This window comes from Babylonia areolata, chromosome 13, assembly GCF_041734735.1.
Source record: "Babylonia areolata isolate BAREFJ2019XMU chromosome 13, ASM4173473v1, whole genome shotgun sequence".
In the NCBI taxonomy this organism is placed as follows: Eukaryota; Metazoa; Mollusca; class Gastropoda; order Neogastropoda; family Buccinidae; genus Babylonia; species Babylonia areolata.
The window spans coordinates 15,601,849-15,624,348 of record NC_134888.1 but is presented as its reverse complement, the minus strand read 5'-3'; the positions used below and the strand labels follow the sequence as shown (position 1 = coordinate 15,624,348).

Genomic DNA, 22,500 nt, shown 5'->3' with positions numbered 1-22,500 from the left:
AAGGATTAAATCTTTAACGACATACATATACACAAAGCAGCCGTACACTTGGAAACACTTTCAGGTAATAAGAAAAGAATCATATATGTGTGTGTGTGTGTGCGTGTGTGTGTGTGTGTGTGTGTGTGTGTGTGTGTGTGTGTGTGTGTGTGTGTGACATGGAAACCCATATTAAGGATGGATGTTTCCATATCAAGCAGAAATACAATCAGTGTGAAGAAGAAAGAAAGGCAGGAAAAGTCAATAAATAATCAGTTCCATCGGATCTGGTTCAGTGAGGGGTTCAAGGAGGTATGACAGAATGTCGGTGTCTGGTTCAGTGAAGGTTCAAGGAGGTATGACAGAATGTCAGTGTCTGGTCTGGTTCAGTGAGGGGTTCAAGGAGGTATGGCAGAATGTCGGTGTCTGGTCTGTTTCAGTGAGGGGTTCACGGAGGTATGACAGAATGTCGGTGTCTGGTCTGTTTCAGTGAGGGGTTCACGGAGGTATGACAGAATGTCGGTGTCTGGTGTGGTTCAGTGAGGGGTTCAAGGAGGTATGACAGAATGTCAGTGTCTGGTGTGGTTCAGTGAGGGGTTCAAGGAGGTATGGCAGAATGTCGGTGTCTGGTGTGGTTCAGTGAGGGGTTCAAGGAGGTATGGCAGAATGTCGGTGTCTGGTCTGGTTCAGTGAGGGGTTCAAGGAGGTATGACAGAATGTCAGTGTCTGGTTCAGTGAGGGGTTCACGGAGGTATGACAGAATGCCGGTGTCTAGTCTGGTTCAGTGAGGGGTTCAAGGAGGTATGACAGAATGTCGGTGTCTGATTCAGTGAGGGGTTCAAAGAGATATGGCAGAATGTCTGTGTCTGGTTCAGTGAGGGGTTCAAGGAGGTATGACATAATGTCGGTGTCTGGTTCAGTGAGAGGTTCAAAGAGGTATGGCAGAATGTCGGTGTCTGGTCTGGCTCAGTGAGGGGTTCAAGGAGGTATGACAGAATGTCGGTGTCTGGTTCAGTGAGGGGTTCAAGGAGGTATGACAGAATGTCAGTTTCTGGTCTGGTTCAGTGAGGAGTTCAAGGAGGTATGACAGAATGTCGGTGTCTGGTCTCTTTCAGTGAGGGGTTCAAGGAGGTATGACAGAATGTCAGTGTCTGGTTCAGGGAGGGGTTGACGGAGGTATGACAGAATGTCGGTGTCTGGTGTGGTTCAGTGAGGGGTTCAAGGAGGCATGACAGAATGTCGGTGTCTGGTGTGGTTCAGTGAGGGGTTCAAGGAGGTATGACAGAATGTCGGTGTCTGGTCTGGTTCAGTGAGGGGTTCAAGGAGGTATGACAGAATGTCGGTGTCTGGTTCAGTGAGGGGTTCACGGAGGTATGACAGAATGTCGGTGTCTGGTGTGGTTCAGTGAGGGGTTCAAGGAGGTATGACAGAATGTCGGTGTCTGGTCTGGTTCAGTGAGGGGTTCAAGGAGGTATGACAGAATGTCGGTGTCTGGTCCGGGATTTCCTCTTCACTTCCGTGTAGGCCTTCAGTGGAACTGTCGCTCTGGAAAAGACAGATCTAGCTGAGTTGCATGGATTCACGCAAAACTTATTTCATAGCAGTTTACGTTCAGGAGGAGGGGGAGTGGGGGGCGGGGGGGGGGGGGGGGGGGGGAGAGGGGAGAGAGGGGTACGTCAATGCGACACAAACATACGGAAACAGAGACAAACACAGACAACACACACACACACACACACACACACACACACACACACACACACACACACACACACACACACTCATACCGCCACAAATGGACAACTGAACAATTTTTTTCTTTCAAAAGGTCTGTTGAAAATTTGTGATGATAAAAGTATCAATCACATGTCTAGTTTGCTTTCTGCATATCTTAGTGTAAAACCATTAATATTTTTGAAATTCTTGAAAGGACTATCATATCAATGAACTAGATATTTTTTCACACACGCGCACACACAGACACAGACACCTACGCGCGCGCGTGTGTGTGTGTGTGTGTGTGAGTGTGTGAGTGAGTGAGAGACAGAAAGACAGAGAGACAGAAAGACACAGAGAGAGAGAGAGACAGAGAGAGAGACAGAGAGAGAAAGAGAGGGAGAGAGACAGAGACAGAGGCAGAAGTGAAGTGAGACAAGAAATCTGAAGCAAACAGTAATCCACCATGCACACAGAACCTACCGTAACTGGAATAAGCGTTGGAGAAAAGGCAGCTTTTTTGTCTGTAACAAATACATACATAGATACATACATACATTCGCACGTAAGTAGCTTTCTACGTATGTTTAACGAATTTGCAATTCATTATCGTCCATTTTCATGTGCCTGTGTATTTGTATACAGGCCAAAGGCAGAAACTACACAGATTTCAGTGTAATTCTATAGAACACTAATAGCAGGCATGATCATCATGATCATTATTTTTATCATCAATATTAGGACAATCCACCCTGTCGTGTTTTTTTTTTTAACCTTTTAAATAATGGTTTGTCAATCAACTTAAGAAATTCACATGTATATTTTTCCATAATCAGAAACACATGCCTGCATACACAAGTGCACGAACAAGTAGTTACGTTTCGATTCAGCTCACTTTACTTTTTAAACTTGCCTTTCTCTAAACAAAGATTTTTTTTCCTTTTAATTTGCACGTTCCTATCGCCTTTCCTCACAATCCAACTTTTCAAAGTATCTTTGCAGTCTTTTCCATAATGATACATTTGTTTACCTGCTCATTCACCCATTACGTTGCTGTTAAATTTGCCATCAAATACCTTCGTTAAAAATCCCGTAATCCATGTCTGCATTCGGTGGGTCATGGAAACAAGAACATACCCGGTACCGGCATGCACCTCCCCCCTCCCCCCGCACCCCAAAACGGAGTATGACTACCTACATGGCGGGGTTATAAACGATCAAACATGTAAAAGTCTATTCGTGTATACGACTGAACGTGGAAGTCAAATCCCACGAACGAAGAAGAAGAAGAAGTACTTCCTACAATGGACAGTCATCAGTGCACTTGTTTTCCTCAACTACATAACACTTGTCAAACTTGCGGCAAACACATGGTCAACATGCCAGCGGCTACTGTACTCACGGCAACTTTTCGGCCAGCACGTCTTTGTAGCACGCCCGGAAGTGGTATTTGTTACCTCCCATGAAGCCCTTGGTCGGGTCGGTGCCATCGATGCAGGCTTGCATTTTTCCGTCATGATTCAGACCGAGGCTGTGAAATGAAAGTACAAAATCGAGTGTGTATAAAAATGACGGAGCTTGGTTCAAGTTTAAAAAAAAAACAAACTTGTGAGACAGCGAGCTACAGTGATTAGATATCACGGACGCTGTGTGTGTGTGTGTGTGTGTGTGTGTGTGTGTGTGTGTGTGAAATATTAGACATTGCTTTACAAAGCACTTCTATATCTTTCTCTCTCATTTTGTCCTCTACCATGTATGTATAAACACTGTAAAGAGAGCGGGACTGGATGAAGACAGCACACAAGTACTCATCTATTGTCATCGAAAATCAACGCTTCCTGTATCTCTGTTTGTCTGTCTGTCTCCCTCTGTCTGTCTCTCTTTCTCCTCGTTCTCTCTACCCTTTCCCTATCCATTTTTTTTACTCTGCCTTCCCCCAAAACCTTTGTCTCATTTCTCTGTGTCACTTTTTTGTTCTCGTCATTTTATCCTTTTTTTTGGTCCTCTTTCTGTCTGCTTAAACATCTCTCCTTTTCTGTCACTCTCCTCCCTCCTCTCTATCTCTCCCTTTCTGTCCCTCTCCTTCCTCCCCCCTCACTCTAGATATCACTCTCTTTCTATCCCTACCCCCCCTCTCTCTCTATAAATATCTCCCCCTTTCTATCCCACAATCCCCCCTGCCCTCCCCTCCCCCCCTCTCTCTCTGTCTCTTGGGCAATACCTGTGGCCCAGTTCATGCAGCTCAGTCCTGTGGTTGATTTTAGCGGCTCTGCTGACGGAACATCTCCAGCGGGGATTGCACACTTTACCCAGCCAGGCCATCCCCACTCGGTTCACGTCCGTCGTTTGTCTGTCAGACAACGTGACATGACGGTCCGCAGAATGTGATTGGCTGTCAGCCTGGATGACGATGACGATGGTGTTGGTGATGATGACGATGGTGATGATGATGTCTGTCAGCATGTATGATGATGACGGTGATGACGATGGTGATACTGGTTGTTGTCAGCATGGATGATGACGACGATGGTGATGAGGATGGTGGTGACGTCAGCATGGATGGTGATGACGAAGATAGTGATGACGATGGTAATGTCTCTCAGCATGGATGATGATGACGATGGTGACGAGTATGGTGGTGACGTCAACATGGATATGGATGATGATGATGACGATGGTGATGATGATGATGTCGACGGTCATGTCTGTCAGTATGGATGACGACGATGGTGATGACATGGTGATGTCTGTCAACACAGACTATGATGACAATGGTGATGATGATGGTGATTATGGTGTCTGTCAGCATGGATGGTGACGATGGTGAAGGTGATGATGATGGTGATGGTTGGTATCAGGAATGATGGAGGAGGAGACAACTGCCTCTAAACTGACTGCTGCTGTTCTTGTGCGTGTGTGCTTGTAAGCTTGGGTTTGTAAACTTGCGTGCGTGCGTGCGTGTGTGTGTGTGTTTGTGTGTTTATGTCAGGTCAGTTTGTGTGTGTGTGAGTGTGTGTGCATGCGTATGTGTGTGTGTGTGCGCGCGCGCGTGCGCGCGTGTGTATGTGTGTGTGTGTGCATTCCTTGTCATAGAATGAGATGTAATCGTAGCCAATACAATGCTTTGTGTCCGTGGGTCGTTGTGTATCCAGATCATCCCTTTTAGCACGTGCACGTGCAACATGTATGCCTCACCCAGTGTGTAGCGTCACTTGATCGAAACTTCTGTCTTTCGTCCCCACACAGATCGCGTTCATGCGTTCTCCAATCCTTTGGTTTGGCTCGACCTTGTACCAGGTCTGAATGAAACAGGGGGAGATTGATGGTTAATCGTCACGTATGTTTGCTTCATTGAGTTCTTAAGTGATTAACTTCTAAAATTCTAAGATATTAGTGGGCATCTTACAGGATGCATATGAACTCCTTCAACTGAAGTTGAAAACGAAAAGAAAAAGAGAAGAGAAGAGATAGAGATGGAATTATATAGACGGAAAAAGAGAGGAGAAAGAAGAACACACACACACGCACACACACACACACACACACACACATATGCACACACAGAAAGACACACAGACAGACAGACAGACAGAGAGAGAGAGAGAGAGAGAGAGAGAGAGAAAGAGGCAGACAGACAGACTGAGAGGTGGAGACAGAGAGACAAACACAGACAGAGACAGACAGAAAAACGATGACGAGAAAAAAAGGGAACAGAAGAATAAACGAACAAACAAACAATAAACACACAACAACAACAACAAAACTTTCATTCTTCACTTCTCTTTCCCACCCCCAGAAAGAACCCCAGAACACACCACTTTCCTAACCTTCTTCCCCCGCCCCCCTGTTCCCCTAACACCTAGATCTACCCCTCAGCCACCCCTGACTCACGGGGTCAGTTCTCATGATGACCACGCTGACCAGTCGCAGTGTGAGGTCCCAGCCCACTTTGGTCTCATCGGACAAGATGGCATAAGCCTGAGGAAAGGACACACATCAACAGGTAAGGGCAAAAGTAGCAGTGAAATCCTGCTGACGCTGAATTGTGTATTAGTTTTCAAAGAAAGTCTGTAACATCTTGAAGACAAACAGACACAGACATACACACACACATCTCTGTCTGTCTGTCTGTCCCTCTGTATACACACACACACACACACACACACACACACACACACACACACACACACACACACACATCTCTCTCTCTCTCTATATATATATATGGATATATATATATATATATATATATATATATATATATAGAGAGAGAGAGAGAGAGAGAGAGAGAGAGAGAAATAAATAAACATATATATATATATGTATAAATGAATAAACACACACACACACACACACACACACACACACACACACACACACAGTTAGTTCTCTAATTTCGATGATGATGGGGATGACGTCGATGCTGCTATGGAAGTCCATTTAGGTTTGGGACTACGTGATAGAATAGATATACACCCAGCGTCAACCTGGTCCGAGAGATACAGACACCTGCGATGCTGGTCAGGTAACTCAAGCGACACTCCACAATGTTGGTCAGGAAACTCAAGCAACTCTCCACGATGCTGGTCAGGAAACTCAAGCAACACTCCACGATGCTGGCCAGGAAACTCAAGCAACACTCCACGATGTTGGTCAGGAAACTCAAGCAACTCTCCACGATGTAGGTCAGGAAACTCAAGCAACACTCCACAATGTTGGTCAGGAAACTCAAGCAACACTCTACTATGTTGGTCAGGAAACTCAAGCAACACTCCACGATGTTGGTCAGGAAACTCAAGCAACACTCCACGATGCTGGTCAGGAAACTCAAACAACACTCCACGATGCTGGTCAAGAAACTCAAGCCACACTCCACGTGTGATGCTGGTCAAGAAACTCAAGCAACACTCCACGATGTTGGTCAGGAAGCTCAAGCAACTCTCCACGATGTTGGTCAGGTACCTCAAGCAACACTCCACGATGTTGGTCAGGAAACTCAAGCAACTCTCCACGATGTTGGTCAGGTACCTCAAGCAACACTCCACGATGTTGGTCAGGAAACTCAAGCAATACTCCACGATGCTGGTCAAGAAACTGAAGCAACACTCCACGATGTTGGTCAGGTACCTCAAGCAACTCTCCACGATGTTGGTCAGGAAACTCAAGCAACACTCCACGATGCTGGTCAAGAAACTCAAGCAACACTCCACGATGCTGGTCAGGTACCTCAAGCAACACTCCACGATGTTGGTCAGGAAACTCAAGCAACACACCACGATGTTGGTCAGGAAACTCAAGCAACACTCCACGATGCGGTCAGGAAACTCAACCAACACTCCACGATGCGGTCAGGAAACTCAAGCAACACTCCCAAGGACGCAAGCCGTGAAGAGGATGGCTATGGACTGAGCTGTGGGAAAAGCCGTGTCACTGAGCGGAAAGAACCCACCTGTGAAGAGTCACTAACCTACGTCCTCCAAGCGGTCAGTCCACGACGCTACAACCACTCTGCTATGGCGGGTGGTCAGTGCCAAGTGTTTGTGTTTGTAATACATGACACTCATGAATGTTCAGTTTGATAGTACATTGTAACGCATTTTTAACTTCTTTTTTTTTTATATACTTCTGACATCAATTGTAATGCTTTTGTGTTCTGATAGCACTTTCGATCAGGTATTTGAAAATTTAATGTCAGATATATTTGACTACTGAATTATATCCCATGTAGTTCAGAAAATTTACAACTCAACTAACATTACAATTTAAACACACACACACACACACACACACACTCTCTCTCTCTCTGACACACACACACACACACACACACACACACACACACACACACACACACACACACACACACACATATATACTTTCTTTTTTACTGCTGACATTAGTCTTAAGTAAATGCTTTTCTTTACAGATAGCATTTTCGATCAGATATTTGAAAACAATTACTGGCAGTTTGCTTTTTGTAACTGCCTGAATGATATCCCAACAAGTTCAGAAAATTCAGAACTGAACTAAAATTCTGCTGTTAATTTAGACTTACTGCAGACCACTTCTGGATGATCAAATTAATGATCTGGGTGTTCATGGTGATGCCCAAGTTGGTCTTTACGTTCTCGATGAAGAACCTGTCCACGAAGTCTCCAATCTCCACAGTGGCCTTGCCATCGCTGACACTGCGTCTGGTATCGTTTTGCTTCGGTGATCCGAAGGCTGTGTACACAGATAGATACATGGAGATATAGATACAGAAATATACATACATAAATACATAGGCGCGCACACACACACACACACACACACACACACACACACACACACACACACACACACACACACATATATATATATATATCATGATAGTCAGTGTTGGCGTCATCATCACCATCATCATAATCTCTATCACCACTAACAGAAGCAGCATATGGATGCCATCAGAACCATTCTCAAAGTGATGGTGTGATAACTTTGTCTGTGATAACAACAACGGGTGATCATGGCGGTAACAGGATGGTTGTGATCATGAAGAAATGAATAAGAATTTTGATTTCGCTTCTATAAATGAAAAATCCTTGTCTTCTTTCCATGAATAATAAACGTGTTCTAAAAGAAAAAAGCGAGTACTATGGCTGGTAATTGTGGTTTCTATCTGGAAAAATGAGAACGGTAGTTTCATTTTTATTGTAGTGCACACAGCTAACTGGACAAACTCACCGTTGACATCAGGAATTTCCAGTACGTCGTCCAAGGCTAGTGCACATAAGTAACTGGACAAACTCACCGTTGACATCGGGAGTTTCCAGTACGTCGTCCAAGTCTCTTTGTCCACGTTGGTTGTCCTTCCACGTGACCAGAAGGTGCATGACGTCATCAGCGTCCCGTTTCTGGCTTGTCTGGGGCAAGGTGTGAATGTCGTAATCACGTCTGGCAGTCGTTACGGAACCCGTCTGTTGGTCACAAACTTGGTACGTGAGAGATGACATGCTGACTATGACACTGCACTGCCAAGTCTGATACCACATTACTGGTGTTCTGGTTTATATCTGTTCAAGCAATTCATGACATGAGGGAAAAAAACTAAAAGCACATAGTCAGGCAGAGTCAGTTGCTGGCTGAAGCAACCCCTGCCCCCTTCTCTCTCTCTCTTCCCCCTCTCTCCCTCCCCCTCCTCCCCTGTTTCTCCATTTCCCCCTTCCTCCCCCCTGCCCCCATTTCTATCATTTTTTCTTAACACGCAGTTAAGCTTCAGATTCTAGAAACAAAATGAGAGGGCACACGCATTTTTAGCTATAATTAATTTCGTTTTTTATTCTAATTTTTTTTTTTTTTTTACAGCGTAAGCATTGATCTCAGTTACTGATATCTGTTGATGTAATTATCTGCCTGCCAGTCTGTCTATTCAACTAATCATTTCAAATATCCTCTTTTTAAACTGTACTTTGTTAGTCAGAATACCGATATATAGGAATAGATAAAAGATGTATTGATAGAAAACATATCAAATTATACTGTCTTTGGTTCTCAGTTAATGTTAGTATTCTGTCACAGTTCTTTGATTCACCGTGTTAACTGGAAGATATTTTAATCTTCTCACCAGTTTCCCATCACACATGGCAAGGGACGCAAATCCTTCTTCACCTCCCTCCAGGTCTCCGCTGAAGAAACAATCTCTGCGCTCATAATTTATCTCCCTTTCTCCCTCCTCGGTGATCTCCGTGAACGTCGCCCCGGAAGTGTCAACCGATCGTCTTACCAGCGACATGCGCAGTCGTTCACCGGATGTGAGTTGCAGTGAAAAGATTGGTTTGTCGGAGGAGGAGTCAAAAGCGTGTGTTGCAACGTCACGTCTCGTTTGTCTGAAAGAGCACAGCGACACACGTCATCAATTTTGATGTAACTTTGACCCCCCCCCCCAACCCCTCTGTGTGTGTGTGTGTGTGTGTGTGTGTGTGTGTGTGTGTGTGTGTGTGCTGAATTATTGATAGCTTACTTGAAAAAGCTTCTATGCAATAACAAATAATGATGACTATTACTCGTATGGTGCAGTTTCAGTTTCAGTAGCTCAAGGAGGCGTCACTGCGTTCGGACAAATCCATATACGCTACACCACATCTGCCAGGCAGATGCCTGACCAGCAGCGTAACCCAACACGCTTAGTCAGGCCTTGAGAAAAAAAAGTTATTGTGAAATGCTACTCATTGTATAACCATCCACCATTTATTTCAAAATTCCTTCACAAGTCGTAACTCACACTGAAACTGGTAGGGAAGTAATGTTTCGCAGACTTTTAGGCAGTGAGTTCCAAACAGTGGGAGCGACAGAGCACGCACACACACACACACACACACACACACACACACACACACACACACACACACACACACAGAGGGTATATATATTTTTAGAGAGAGAGAGGGAGAGGCAGGGAGGAAGGGTTGGGGAAAAGAACAATGGAAAATTGTAAATCAAGTCAAACCATGTTCCCCATGGCCCAGCCGACCGCGAGGGCCAATTTCAGGACTGAGACCCCAAACAGTGTTAAAAGTTCAGTAAGATTAGCATAAAGGAGAGCGATTCCAAAACAAAGTCTGTCAAAGTCAGTTAAAAACACAGCCTGTCATTCGCACCGTTGTTATCAAGAATGTGTTGGTTGATGTCTCCATTGTACGAAAGGGTTTGAAAATAATGTTGGCGGTGACACTGAATGAATCCTCTCTTCTTTCTTTCTTTCTTTCTGTCCTTTTTGGCCAGAGCCACAGACGCCCAATAAGTCATTCGCAAATCTCGTTGGGTCCATTGATGTCGTCTGAATCTGACTGGCAAAAGGATTAGGAATCCTTCTCTTTCTTTCCATAGCCCTGCATCTTCTGTTGCATTTGATGTCAGAATTCAGGATATCTTTGGCTCAACAAATGAATAGTTGAATATCCCCTTTAGGAGTGGTATTCAAGGCTCGATAATGAGTTGATAGTTGATGGATAATCTATATTGTTATCAAGGCTCGGTAATGAATAGAATTCATAGAAAGTGGATAGAAAACCTATCAGTGTTATCGAAAAGCAAAAATGTTGATGCACGTTATCCATGGTTAAGCTGTGACAAGTCTGTCATTTGTGTGTGTGTGTGTGTGTGTGTGTGTGTGTGTGTGTGTGTGTGTGTGTGTGTGTGTGTGTGTGTGTGTGTGTGTGTGTGTGTGTGTGTGTGATTGTGTGTGTGTGTGAGTGTGTGTGTGTGTGTGTGTGTATGATTGTGTGTGTGTGTGTGTGTGTGTGTGTGTGTGTGTGTGTGCGTGTGTGTGTGTGTGTGTGCGTATGTGTGTGTGTGTGTGTGTGTGTGTGTGTGTGTGTTGTGTGTGTGTGTGTGTGTGTGTGTGTGTGTGTGTGTGTGTACAACAACGTGCTAGCTGTTGCCTCTCGTTGTCTGACTGGCCTCAGAAATCACGTAGGCAACAACATTGAAGGATTCCACTCTTCTTTCTCCTTTTCTGTCCTTTTTGTCCAGAGCAACAGATGTTCAACGAAATGATTTTGTGAAACTGGTCTGATGACGCGGACTAGGGATGAAAGCGTTGTCAGATGACGTTTGATAAATCATTTTGCAGATCTGATCCCGTCCACCGATTTTGGTCTACAATGGCTAAAGGATTAAGCCACATGATGAATTCTCTCTACAATAGTTAAAGGATTAAGCCACATGATTAATTCTCTCCACAATGGCTAAAGGATTAAGCCACATGATGAATTCTCTCTACAATGTTTAAAAGGATTAAACCACATGATTAATTCTCTCCGCAATGGCTAAAGGATTAAACCACGTGATGAATTCTCTCCACAATGGCTAAAGGATTAAACCACACGATAAATTCTTTCTCTTTCTGCAGTCCTGCATCTTCTGGTGCCTTTGACACCAGAGTTCAGGACACCTTTGGCTCAATAGCTGAAAAACCCCATTCGAAACTTAGTTAATGGATAATAGTCATAAAAGCTGGATTAAGAACATATACCGCACTAGAAAAAGCGAAATTCCGGTGCTTTTCTTATTGGTTAAGCCACGAACAGGTGACAATGAATTGGTGAATGATGTGAACCCTGTATGTGGCCTAAAAACCGGCATAGAAATATGAATAGTGAGGTGGAGAAGCCAACATCAGCATAACTCTGTGTCGAAGGTGGGGAAGGTGTGGTTAAGGGAGGTGGTGTTTGAGGGGCGGTAATTTTGTTCTGACGTGTGAATTGTGAACTGTGTACACGTTGTTGGCGAAACAGAAAAAAAAAGAAGTTTGAGCAATATAACTAAATGGATAAGTGAAAATAAAATGTACTATTATGCTGTACGAACATAATTTGGTCAGCAAGTGGCGGGTGGAGTCTCTTCAGAGATCCCAGTACAGGGAACACTGCCCCTGTGTCACTACTTGTTCACCTGACAATGCTTGGGTTCTAACAGCTGAGTTGAGCTGACCCCTCGTGCTGCTCATGCATTCCTCACCTCCCTTTAGGATCCCTAATGTAAGCAAAAGGTGCAAAGATAAATCATTTTCTTGGTATTTCTGATTGTAACCATTATTTGTTGTTGTATTTCTCCACAGTATACCTCACCCAAACTCACAATGGTATACACATTTTACGTGCGTGTCACACACACACTTTAAGTATCATTCGATGAGCTTGCAAGCAAACACACGCACACAGACACACACATAATATTACTCTCTCTGTCTGTCTCTTTATATATATATATATATATATATATATATAATTGTGGGCGTGTGTGTGAGTGCGTGGATGTGTGTGTGTGTGTGTGTGTGTGTGTGTGTGTGTGTGTGTGTGTGGTTTGTGTGTTACCTTGTCTCTTCCTTGGCAGTGGTGTCCACTGCGTAAAGTGTAGCAAAGTCATAGCCATCAACCTCCCCTGAAATGTCAACAAAGTGTTTAGAACGCATGGACAGACAGCAGCAGGTGAAACAACAGCAACTGTTGTAAAAGTAGTGGCAGCAGTAGAAGCAGCAGTAGTAGCAGTAGTTCCTAAATGTCTTCCTTCTATATGACCCCGCATCTCTCTCTCTCTCTGTGTCTGTCTCTCTGTTTCTGTGTCTCTGTGTGTGTGTGTGTGTCTCTCTGTGTCTGTGTGTCTCTACCTCTGTCTCTGTGTCTCTGTCCCCCTCTCTCTCTCTCAGTCTATGCCTTTCACTCTCTTTGTGTACATTGCTACCATTACCTGATCGAACGATCCGTTGGATGCTCTCATCAAACTCGGCCTGAAAATAACAAATACCAGTATGAAAGAAATGGACATCGACATCAAAAGTAAAATATAGCCCCTCTGAACAGTCATCTACACTAACAGTAACTTATGAAGGAAAGGGACATCGGACATCCAAAGGAAATAAGTATCATGATACAAAAAGATAGTTGTCATTATATTAAAGTCTGCATTAGTGTGTGTGTGTGTGTTGTTGTTGTCTTCAGTTTAACGTCTTTCCACTTGAAGTGATATTAGACGGGAAAAAAAAAAAAAAAAAAAAAAAAAACCGTGGGGGTAGGGGCTGTGAGAGGGGGAGGGGTAAAAGTGTGTGTATGTGTGGAGGGTGAATAGGGAGAGACAACGCTAGGAAAAATGGAAACGTTATAAACGCCAACATCAAACAAATATAACATCTATAACAAATGTCCTATAGGACTATGCAGCAAACCGTCTGCAATAACAAATAACATATTGGAATTGTTAATAACACATTCAAAAGAACTTTTGGTGAAGTCTGGCAAAAAACATTTTAGATTCTGACATTCGAATATTACATGGTTGCTAGAAATATGTTCTCCACATATGCATCTGACATCTTTGCTGAACTTTGTTACAAAAGCGTTCAGTTTTATCCTGTTTGATAATGTATGAATCTGCCTTAATCTTATTGAATTACTGTATGTATTTGACTGATTGATAGTTCCCGGTTGTTGACCATTAATTACACTATGGTTTAAAGCTTTGCCGTTTTCTTGGTATAATTCTCTGACTTTGTTCCACAATGTTTTTTCTAGTATTCGATAACCCTCTTGTACAGATAGAGGCACATAAAGTTCTATGGTTCATTGTTCGTTCTTTGCACCTTTTCTTGCAGCCCTGTCAGCCCATTCATTGTAGAGAATACCAAGATGTGAAGGAACCCAGAAAAACGTAATATGTGTTCCTTTCAAGCTTAAAAGATGTAAAATGTGGCTGATTTCTAGTATGATTTTAGATTTGTTCTTACAATTTGGTGAGTTTAAAGCACATAATACAGATTTGGAATCAACGCAAAACAAGACTTGTAGAAGGCAAATTGGAAGATCAAGAATATGATTTAGAGCCATAAGAACAGCAATAAGTTCAGCAGTGAATATTGAACGATTTTTACCAATATAGTATGATCTTTCCGTTTTCAGTTCTGGTATAACAAAAGCTGAACCTGCTTGGCCATTGTCTAATAGTGAGCCATCTGTGTAGATCTGTAAATGATCACGGTATCTATTTTGAAGGTGTACTCGGACTTCCGTTGCCATGATATTCGGATTTTCATTCTTTTTAATGGCAGTATGATTAACATCAAAATGTGCTTTATTCATCTCCCAGATGGGGTATGGACTTACGGTCTTCTGTGTGTCTACGTCATCTGAATTAATTTTAGATTTTTCGAACAGGTTTGACACAAACGTGCCAATGGGTGTTAAATAAGATATGTTTTTAGCTCTTTTGGGGAAGCTGTTTTCGGATGTAATTTTTACTTCCTCTGATGTATAATTTTCAGTTGTTGAGCTTCTCAGTACGTATTTAGCACATGCGAGGTTTCGGTATTCATCTAAAGGTAGTACTCCTATTTCTTTGTATGTTCCGAGGGTCGATGCATGGAAAGGTACACCAAGGGCAAGTCTATATGCTTTGCAGTCTATGCTTTGAAGTTTCTTTAGCAAATATTTTGGAGCATTGAAAAAGACTTCTTGTCCATAGGATAGTTTGGATCGAATAAGTGATGATGATAAATGTTTCAAAATCGTTGTATCTTGTCCCCAGTATTGTTTACTCACAATTTTGAGTAAGTTTAGAGATTTTCTTGTTTTTGTTAATATATATTCAATATGGCTGTTCCAAGTTAGTTTTGAAGTAAGTATCAATCCTAAAAACTTAACAGTATCTTTATACTGAATTGTCTCATTTTCAATCTTAAATGTTGGTAACTCTTCTGGGTTTGTACCATTGTTAAAAAGCATAATATGTGTTTTTTCTGATGATAATGTAAGACCATTATCAGCAATATATCTATTTAATCTATCTATTTCTCGTTGGTATATTTTCTTGATATAGTTTAAAGCCCTTTTGGATGTATTCCGTTTCATTCATCCACATACATATATCATCTGCGTATTGCACTAGGATCACATCATTTGATAAGTGTTTGGGTAAGTCGTTCAACAAGATATTAAATAAAACAGGGGCAATAACAGAACCTTGGGGTAATCCCATGTGAAGAGTTTTAGGATTTGAGTATGTATTCCCGACCCGTACCTGTATACTTCTTTCACTCAGGAAATCTTTGATATAATCATAGAGATGTCCTGAAAAGCCAACAGATTTCAGTTTAAAGAGTAACTTTGCATGCCAAACTTGATCATAGGCTTTCTTCACATCAAAAAAAGTTGCAAGAACGTTTTTCCTTCTAGCGAATTGTTGTTTTACATGTGTTGTAAGTTTTACCAAATTATCAATTGCAGATCTACCTCTCTGAAAGCCCGCTTGGTTAATTGGGATAATCTTATTTTTATGACAATAGTACATCAGCCTTCTCAAAATTATTCTTTCCATTAGTTTACCAGTATGTGATGTTAGTGCAATTGGCCTGTAGCTGCTCTTATCTGTTTTGCATTTTCCTTGTTTATGAACTGGTATCACAATAGACTGTTTCCATTGTGCTGGCATTAAACCATCAATCCAACACTTTTGAAAAATATCAAACAATAAAACAACAAAATTTTCTGGTAAATGTCTCAGCATCTCATTTGAGACTGCATCAAGTCCTACAGATGTTTTCTTTTTAGGGAGGGATACTAATGCTTCTTTAACCTCGTTGAGCGTGAGTGGAGCATTGATGTACTGACTATTATCAGGACATGGATCTGTATAATCACTTTTGCTCTCTTCTTCGGTTCTGTGTTTTCTGTTTTTAAGTGAGAGACCTTCCAATCGCATAGACTCCGAGAACATTTCTACAAATGTTTCTGCCTTCTCTACATTGGACGGGAAATCTTTGTCTTTTATCTTAATAGGACAAGATGGCAAATTTATACCTTCTTTCATTTCATTAAATTTTTTCCATACCTTTTTAGTATCTTTATGATCAGAAATCTCCCTATTACAGAAGGAAGACCAATATTGTCTTTTTGCCTGTGCAATGACCATGTTGCTATGATGATTTGCCTTTTTCTTTTCGATAAGATTCTCTGGTGATTTGTTGCTCAGATAAGTAATAAATTTAGATTTTTTATTATCTACTGCTGCTTCGCAGGCTGGTGTCCACCAAATATTTCCCGAATGCTTGCTTGATTTAAGTGAATTGTATTTTGGAATTGATATGTCGGCAGCTTGTAAAATGGTGTCAGTAAAGGATGAATACAATGTATCTATATCCGCGGTGTTTATGAACTCTGTGTTATAGCTAGCAAGCAGACTTTCGAATTTCTCCCAGTTAGCATCTTTATATTTATATCTTGGAACTTTGTCTTTTTGAAATTCTGTAGGTCTTTGAGTTACATTAAAAGTCATGATGATCGGTAAGTGATCACTTCCCAATGTATCTTTATATGTCGTCCATTTACATTCTGGATACAACGTAGGGGATATGAAAGACAGATCTATAGCAGATGCCCTGTGAGTGACAATATCAGGGATTCTGGTAACGCTGCCATCATTTAAAAGGCTCAAGGAGGAATCAACAATATTTTCTACAAAGGGGTTACAAGTAACTGATACACAATCTTTGTCCCAAAAAGGAGAATGGGCGTTAAAATCTCCCCCAATCAACCATTTTTCATTATCCTGAATATTATGTAACCATTCCGTGTTTACTTCGTTTGGGCCTCTCGGTAAATACACAGATACGACACGTAGAGTAAGATGATCACTGAACCTAATACGTGCCGCGCATGAATGAAAATCTGGAGTAGTGTTAGGTGCTGGTGGAGAGCATACGGTGTACTCTATTCCTTCTTGAATATATAGTGCGGCACTGATTTTTGTGGCAGCATCTACATTCTGGTGCACAGGTGGGTAATAATAACCTGGAAGCTTGGGTAATTTATTCTTCTTAACATTAAGTGATTGTAATATAAGTGCTTGGTAGTTATTATTTGCCAAATGTTGGATAAGATATGGTAAATTTGTGGAGATGGATCTAGCATTCCACTGCATAACCTGGATTGCCTGTTTGCGAATGGGGGGCATTATGGAGGAGAGTATGTTTATGTTGGGTATAGTGTGTGGAGGGTATAAGGAAAAAGAAAATAAGAAACTCTAAATTAGAAAATAAAACAACAACAACAACAATAATAATAATAATAATAATAATTATACAATTTGTGATTGAGTCAGCTACTTATTCGACTTACCACAGTTGTAAATCGAAAATTAAACAGTAATTATAGTCACTTAACAGTAGCTGTATGGACTAGTTATGAAAAAATAAATAAATACATAAAATAAAATAAAATGCTTAACGTCTAATAAGATGAAATTATATTGTGTTAGAAACGGGGAAGTGTAGAAAACTCAGCAGTTCTGTCTCTGTGATGAAAACAGTCAAGGCTGGCTGTGGCGTTTAAGGTGATGCAAATGTCAATACATGGACCAGTCTGTCAGGACGGCGTAATTGTTGTACCAGTCATGACGAGGACGTGCGGGGTAGAACTGGTGTGGATGGTATCTGGTGGGGCGTGCAGGTCGTCTTGGTCTCTCCCACAGCAGATCTCGGACGTGTCGCCCTACGTTGGCTGCCAGTAGACTGGACCCCCTCTGATTCAGATGGACGCCGTCCCGAAGATGATGCGGTTTGATGTTATCATTTTCTACAAATGAAATGTTGGCCACATCGTACAGGTCGGAACTGACGATAGCGTTAAACAGCTGTCTTCTGATTTCTGTTTTTTTATCTTTTACTGGTGTGACTTTGCTTATGACGAATTTTATATGGGTGTTTTTCTGCGCTGTTTCTTTTATTGTGGAAACGAATGTTTTGCATAGTTCTGTAGGTTCGTTCACTTTCAGGTCGTTGATACCGCAGTGAATTACAACAAGGTCCGTTTTTTCTGGGGGTGAAGAAAACTCTTGTAGGGATTTCTGTGTCGCATGTAAGGTGCGGTTCCTTTGTTTCGAAGCCTGAAAGCAGTATGATCTTCCAAGTCTTTTTTCGTGTACTCCATTCATTACTGAATCATGTAGGATCAGCACTTTTGGAAGGTCCTCATGTTCCTCTGTGTTCTTATTGGAACGTTTCGTGTAAGTCTGCTTTTCTTTGACGTAATTCGACGAGGTCTTGTCAGGGACTGGTTTGACGTCAGCGTTCTGGAGCTTTTGCTGCTTTGGTGTTTCTTTTTTCCCAGTGGTGGTGATGGGCTTGTCACATTTCGTTGTTGTTTTTTCTGGGTTCTTCTGTTTTACTGGACTCAATCCTGAACGTTTTGCTGCTTCAGCGTATGTAATTTTTGGTTTGGGGCTGGATTCCGTTTGTGTTTCACTGGAAACCATAGAAACAGTTGTCTTCGTAAAAAACATCGTTGATTGTTTTAACAAATTGTTTTGGGCTTCCACAGTCTTCTCTAGGGAAGAAATTCGGTTGCAGAGAGCTCTCACCGTCTGCCTGAGGTCTAATAAAGTAGACTCTATGTTTAGGTCAGGCACTGCCTGGATCAAAGGCGTCTCTTCGACTTCTTTTGCCGTGGGGAGGTCAGCCGTTGAGGGTAACCTCGTATCGGGCATTTTACTCACTGGAGTTTGGGTTTTCAACCCGCTACCACTCGATTCCAGTTGCCCGCCGACAGCATGTGTTGATGTAGTCACCACACGGGCACTGAAGCTTCTTGTTTTCATTTCTTTTGTTGACATTTGCCAACTTTTGCCACAGTCAGGTTCAGCTGCTGGTAGTCTCCGCCATTTTGAATTGTGTGTGTGTGTGTGTATGTGTACGTGACTGAAACCTGATTAAACGACGTAGGAAACGAATGATGAGCGCCCAATGTCAGCTAAAAGTCAGCTTAACCCAGTGTCTTTGTGTTAATGATCCCGTGTTTGTAAAGCGCTTAGAGCTTGGTCTCTGACCGAGGATAGGCGCTATATAAATATCCATATCATCATAAATATCCATAAATATCCATATCATCATAAATATCCACATCATCATGATCATCATCATGATCATCATCATCAAAGAAGCACCAGCTTAAAGACACGTCATTTTTTAATGAAAAAAACAGATACACAAAGACAGCAGAGAGTTAGATATGTGGGTTTGAAGCATCACGAACACAACAGGGTTCTTTTAGTTTGCAAGACAACGGATACCATAAAAAATATCAAAGAAAGATAACACCATGGTCATGGCCAGGACAAATGCATAAATAATGAGTTTGTTTTCCCCTCGCTATTCTTCTTGAACCACAGCTATATACATCTCTCCCTGTCTCTCTGTCTGTCTGTCTGACTATCTCTCTCTCTCTCTCTCTCTCTCTCTCTCTCTCTCTCCTGTCCCTCTCTCTTACATGCACCACACACACACACACACACACACACACACACACACACTCACGCACACACACACACATACACACACACACACACACACACGCATGCACACACACTTCTTGGCTTCAGTCAAGCAATTCAGTAAATGTCTATTCGTGTATCCATTTAGTACACACTGTTTTGATATGAGGACGTATAGTATTTCCATATTTTTGGGGGGTTAATTTCTGTTTTATCCCTTCTCGTTCCTTCCTCCACCCACCCACCACCCAGCCCCACATTTATTTCAAGGTTTGAAGGAAAAGCATTTTTTGCTTACTTTATTACCTTCTGAAAATCAATCAGTCAACCAACGAACGAACGAAACGAACGGACGACCAACCAAGCAACCAATCAATCGATCAACCAGTCAATCAGTCAATCAATCAATGAGTGATTAAAAGCCAACCAATCAACCAATCAACCAACCAACCAACCAACCAACCAAGGCACCATCCACATTTCTTCCCCTTTATTCCTCTGTGTGATGACGGAATGAACGTCCAGGCTTGTTGTGAACACTGCTCATTCCGTCTAGAGGGGGAAAATGTGGACATTGCCCCAGCCAACCAACCAATCAATCAATCAACCAACCAATCAATCAATCAACCAACCAACCAATCAACCAACCAACCAACCAACCAACCAACCAATAAATCAATGAACCAACCAATCAATCAATCAACCAACCAACTAACCAACCAACCAACGAGTGGTTTAACCAGTCAACACTCTCTTTCACTCACTCACGTTCAAACACACACACATACAGAGTCAACCAGATGTTCTCTCAGTCTCTAAAGGAGATTTCAACTCGCTGTACTCACAGAGAAGGGAAGACCGGACGACGAGAAAACCAGTGCAGCCATCAGCACCAGGAAAAAGGGGAGTGTCTTTGTCCAACTTGTACTCATGATGAGAGATGCCTGCACGCAACTGTTAACCCACTCAGTACGGCCAGTCCTCTCTTCTCCTCTACACAGACCCCTCGGATGTCCAGTGGGTGTCTGAATGACCCAACCTTTATCTTCCGTCGTCAGAATTGTGGTATTCTTTGTCAACATTCACCTCTTCAGTATAAGAGCCTTCCACTTGCAATATTTTGATGACGGTAATTGGGGTGAAACGCTGTTAACGTCGTCTCTTTCGCCGTTCGTATGGAGAGAGTTAAAACAACAACAACAAACAGAACACGCCTAGGACATAAGACCAGACAAATATTCACGTCCCCCCCCCTCCCAGTTCATCCCCAAATTATCCACCGGTACAATTTTAGGTCAGAGCCCTGCCGTCTGTGTATGACACAAGACTGACAGAGAGGTGGAGATAGAGATGAATATAAGACAGAGACAGATAGAGAGAGACAAACAAAGTCAAGAGACGGGCAACAGCCACGATAAACGACGACGACAAAAAAAAAAAAAAAAGAAAAAAAAAAGAGAGACAGATACATAGACAGACAGACAGAGAGAGAGAGAGAGAGAGAGAGAGAGAGAGAGAGAGAGAGACAGAGAGACAGAGAAACAGAGAGAAACAGAGAGAGAGAGAGAGAGAGAGAGAGAGAGAGGCGGAGAGAGAACACTCCCATTCTTCATTACTCACTCCCACCCCCAGAAAACCTCCAGTTCAATTCTAGGTTAGAGTCCAATAGACTATGTATGACACAGCACCACATCACACCACACCACACCACACCACACCACACCAGTACTGACGACATGCCACGAAACAATTCACCACAACCAATTCACATCTGACAACAGCAGCAGCAGCAGCAACAACAACAGCAGCAACAACAAGAGCCAGAAAAAACAATCTCTCTTGAACCCGAAAAAAGAAAGTGAAAGAGAAAATTAGGTACGGTTACTACAATGGCATGAGAGCGACTGAAGCCCAGATCCTGTGAGTGTGACGCAGACCATGCCAACCCACGTTTTATCTTACACCGCTGCCCCCACACTTCCTTGCAGCACATCGCGAGAACGCGTGGAGCGAGGTTAGAGGGGTGTGGATGAGGGTGTGGGTGTGGGTGGGGTGGGGTGGGTCTTTCACGTGCTTTGCGAGATAACGTGAGATTATTTTGAGAAAGGGTGGTGGTTCCCCTTGCGAGAAAGCGTTGGACACCCCACCCCCTTCTCACCTTTAACCCACATGCACACTTCCCCTTGAATCATAAATTAAAAAAAGAAAAAAAAAGAGATTCTGTTATCATTGTGGTTGGTGTCTTGTCTTTTCCCCAAAGAAATGTTGATAGAACAATGAAATATATATATATATATATATATATATATATATACAGAGAGAGAGAGAGAGAGAGAGAGAGAGAATAATTATGTGAAGAAATGAGACAGAGTGTAGGAACGGCATGTGTGTTTTGTTGTAGTGTCTCTAATGCCGACTCATGACAGTTGCACTTCTTGCGCTGAGTATATGTTTGCTTTTCAGTCTGGCATCATTTATAGTCACGACATATTGCATGACATGCTCGAGTCCGTATGTTTGATGTATTACGTTCATTTCCACGTGCCAGTATGGATTGTATAATGGGCTGATGGCAAAAAAATCAATAATCCGTTTGGTCCGAACTTTCTCTCTCTCCCCCCTCTCTCTCTGTCGCTTCCTTCCTCTCTGCCTTTGTCTCTCTCTCCCCCCTCTCTCTTTGTCGCTCTCTTCCTCTCTGTCTCTGTCTCTCTCTCCCCCCTCTCTCTGTCGCTCCCTTCGTCTGTCTCTGTCTCTCCCCCTCTCTCTGTGTCGCTCCCTTCCTCTCTGTCTCTGTCTCTCCCCCTCTCTCTCTGTCGCTACCTTTCTCTCTGTCTCTGCCCCCTCTCTCTCTGTCGCTACCTTTCTCTCTGTCTCTCCCCCCTCTCTCTCTGCCGCTCCCTTCCTCTCTGTCTCTCTCTCTCCCCCTCTCTCTCTGTCGCTCCCTTCCTCTCTGTCTCTCCCCCCCTCTCTCTCTTCGCCCCCCCTTTCTCTCTGGGCTTCCCCCCCCCG

The 22,500-nt window shown here is 42.7% G+C and overlaps 1 protein-coding gene across 1 annotated transcript; it reads right to left on the bottom strand.

Moving 5' to 3' along the window:
• Positions 1-1,157: 1,157 nt before the first annotated feature.
• LOC143288850 (A disintegrin and metalloproteinase with thrombospondin motifs 14-like) lies at positions 1,158-20,619 on the bottom strand. Its single transcript, XM_076597498.1, has 12 exons — positions 20,337-20,619; positions 12,925-12,964; positions 12,552-12,618; positions 9,302-9,563; positions 8,489-8,654; positions 7,751-7,920; positions 5,587-5,673; positions 4,891-4,994; positions 3,917-4,045; positions 3,098-3,226; positions 2,179-2,219; positions 1,158-1,524 (listed from the first exon to the last, which is right to left on the bottom strand). Exons 1-12 carry the CDS (start codon positions 20,571-20,573, stop codon positions 1,508-1,510), a joined length of 1,449 nt encoding a protein of 482 aa, XP_076453613.1. The 5' UTR covers positions 20,574-20,619; the 3' UTR covers positions 1,158-1,507.
• Between the last annotated feature and the right edge of the window lie 1,881 nt (positions 20,620-22,500).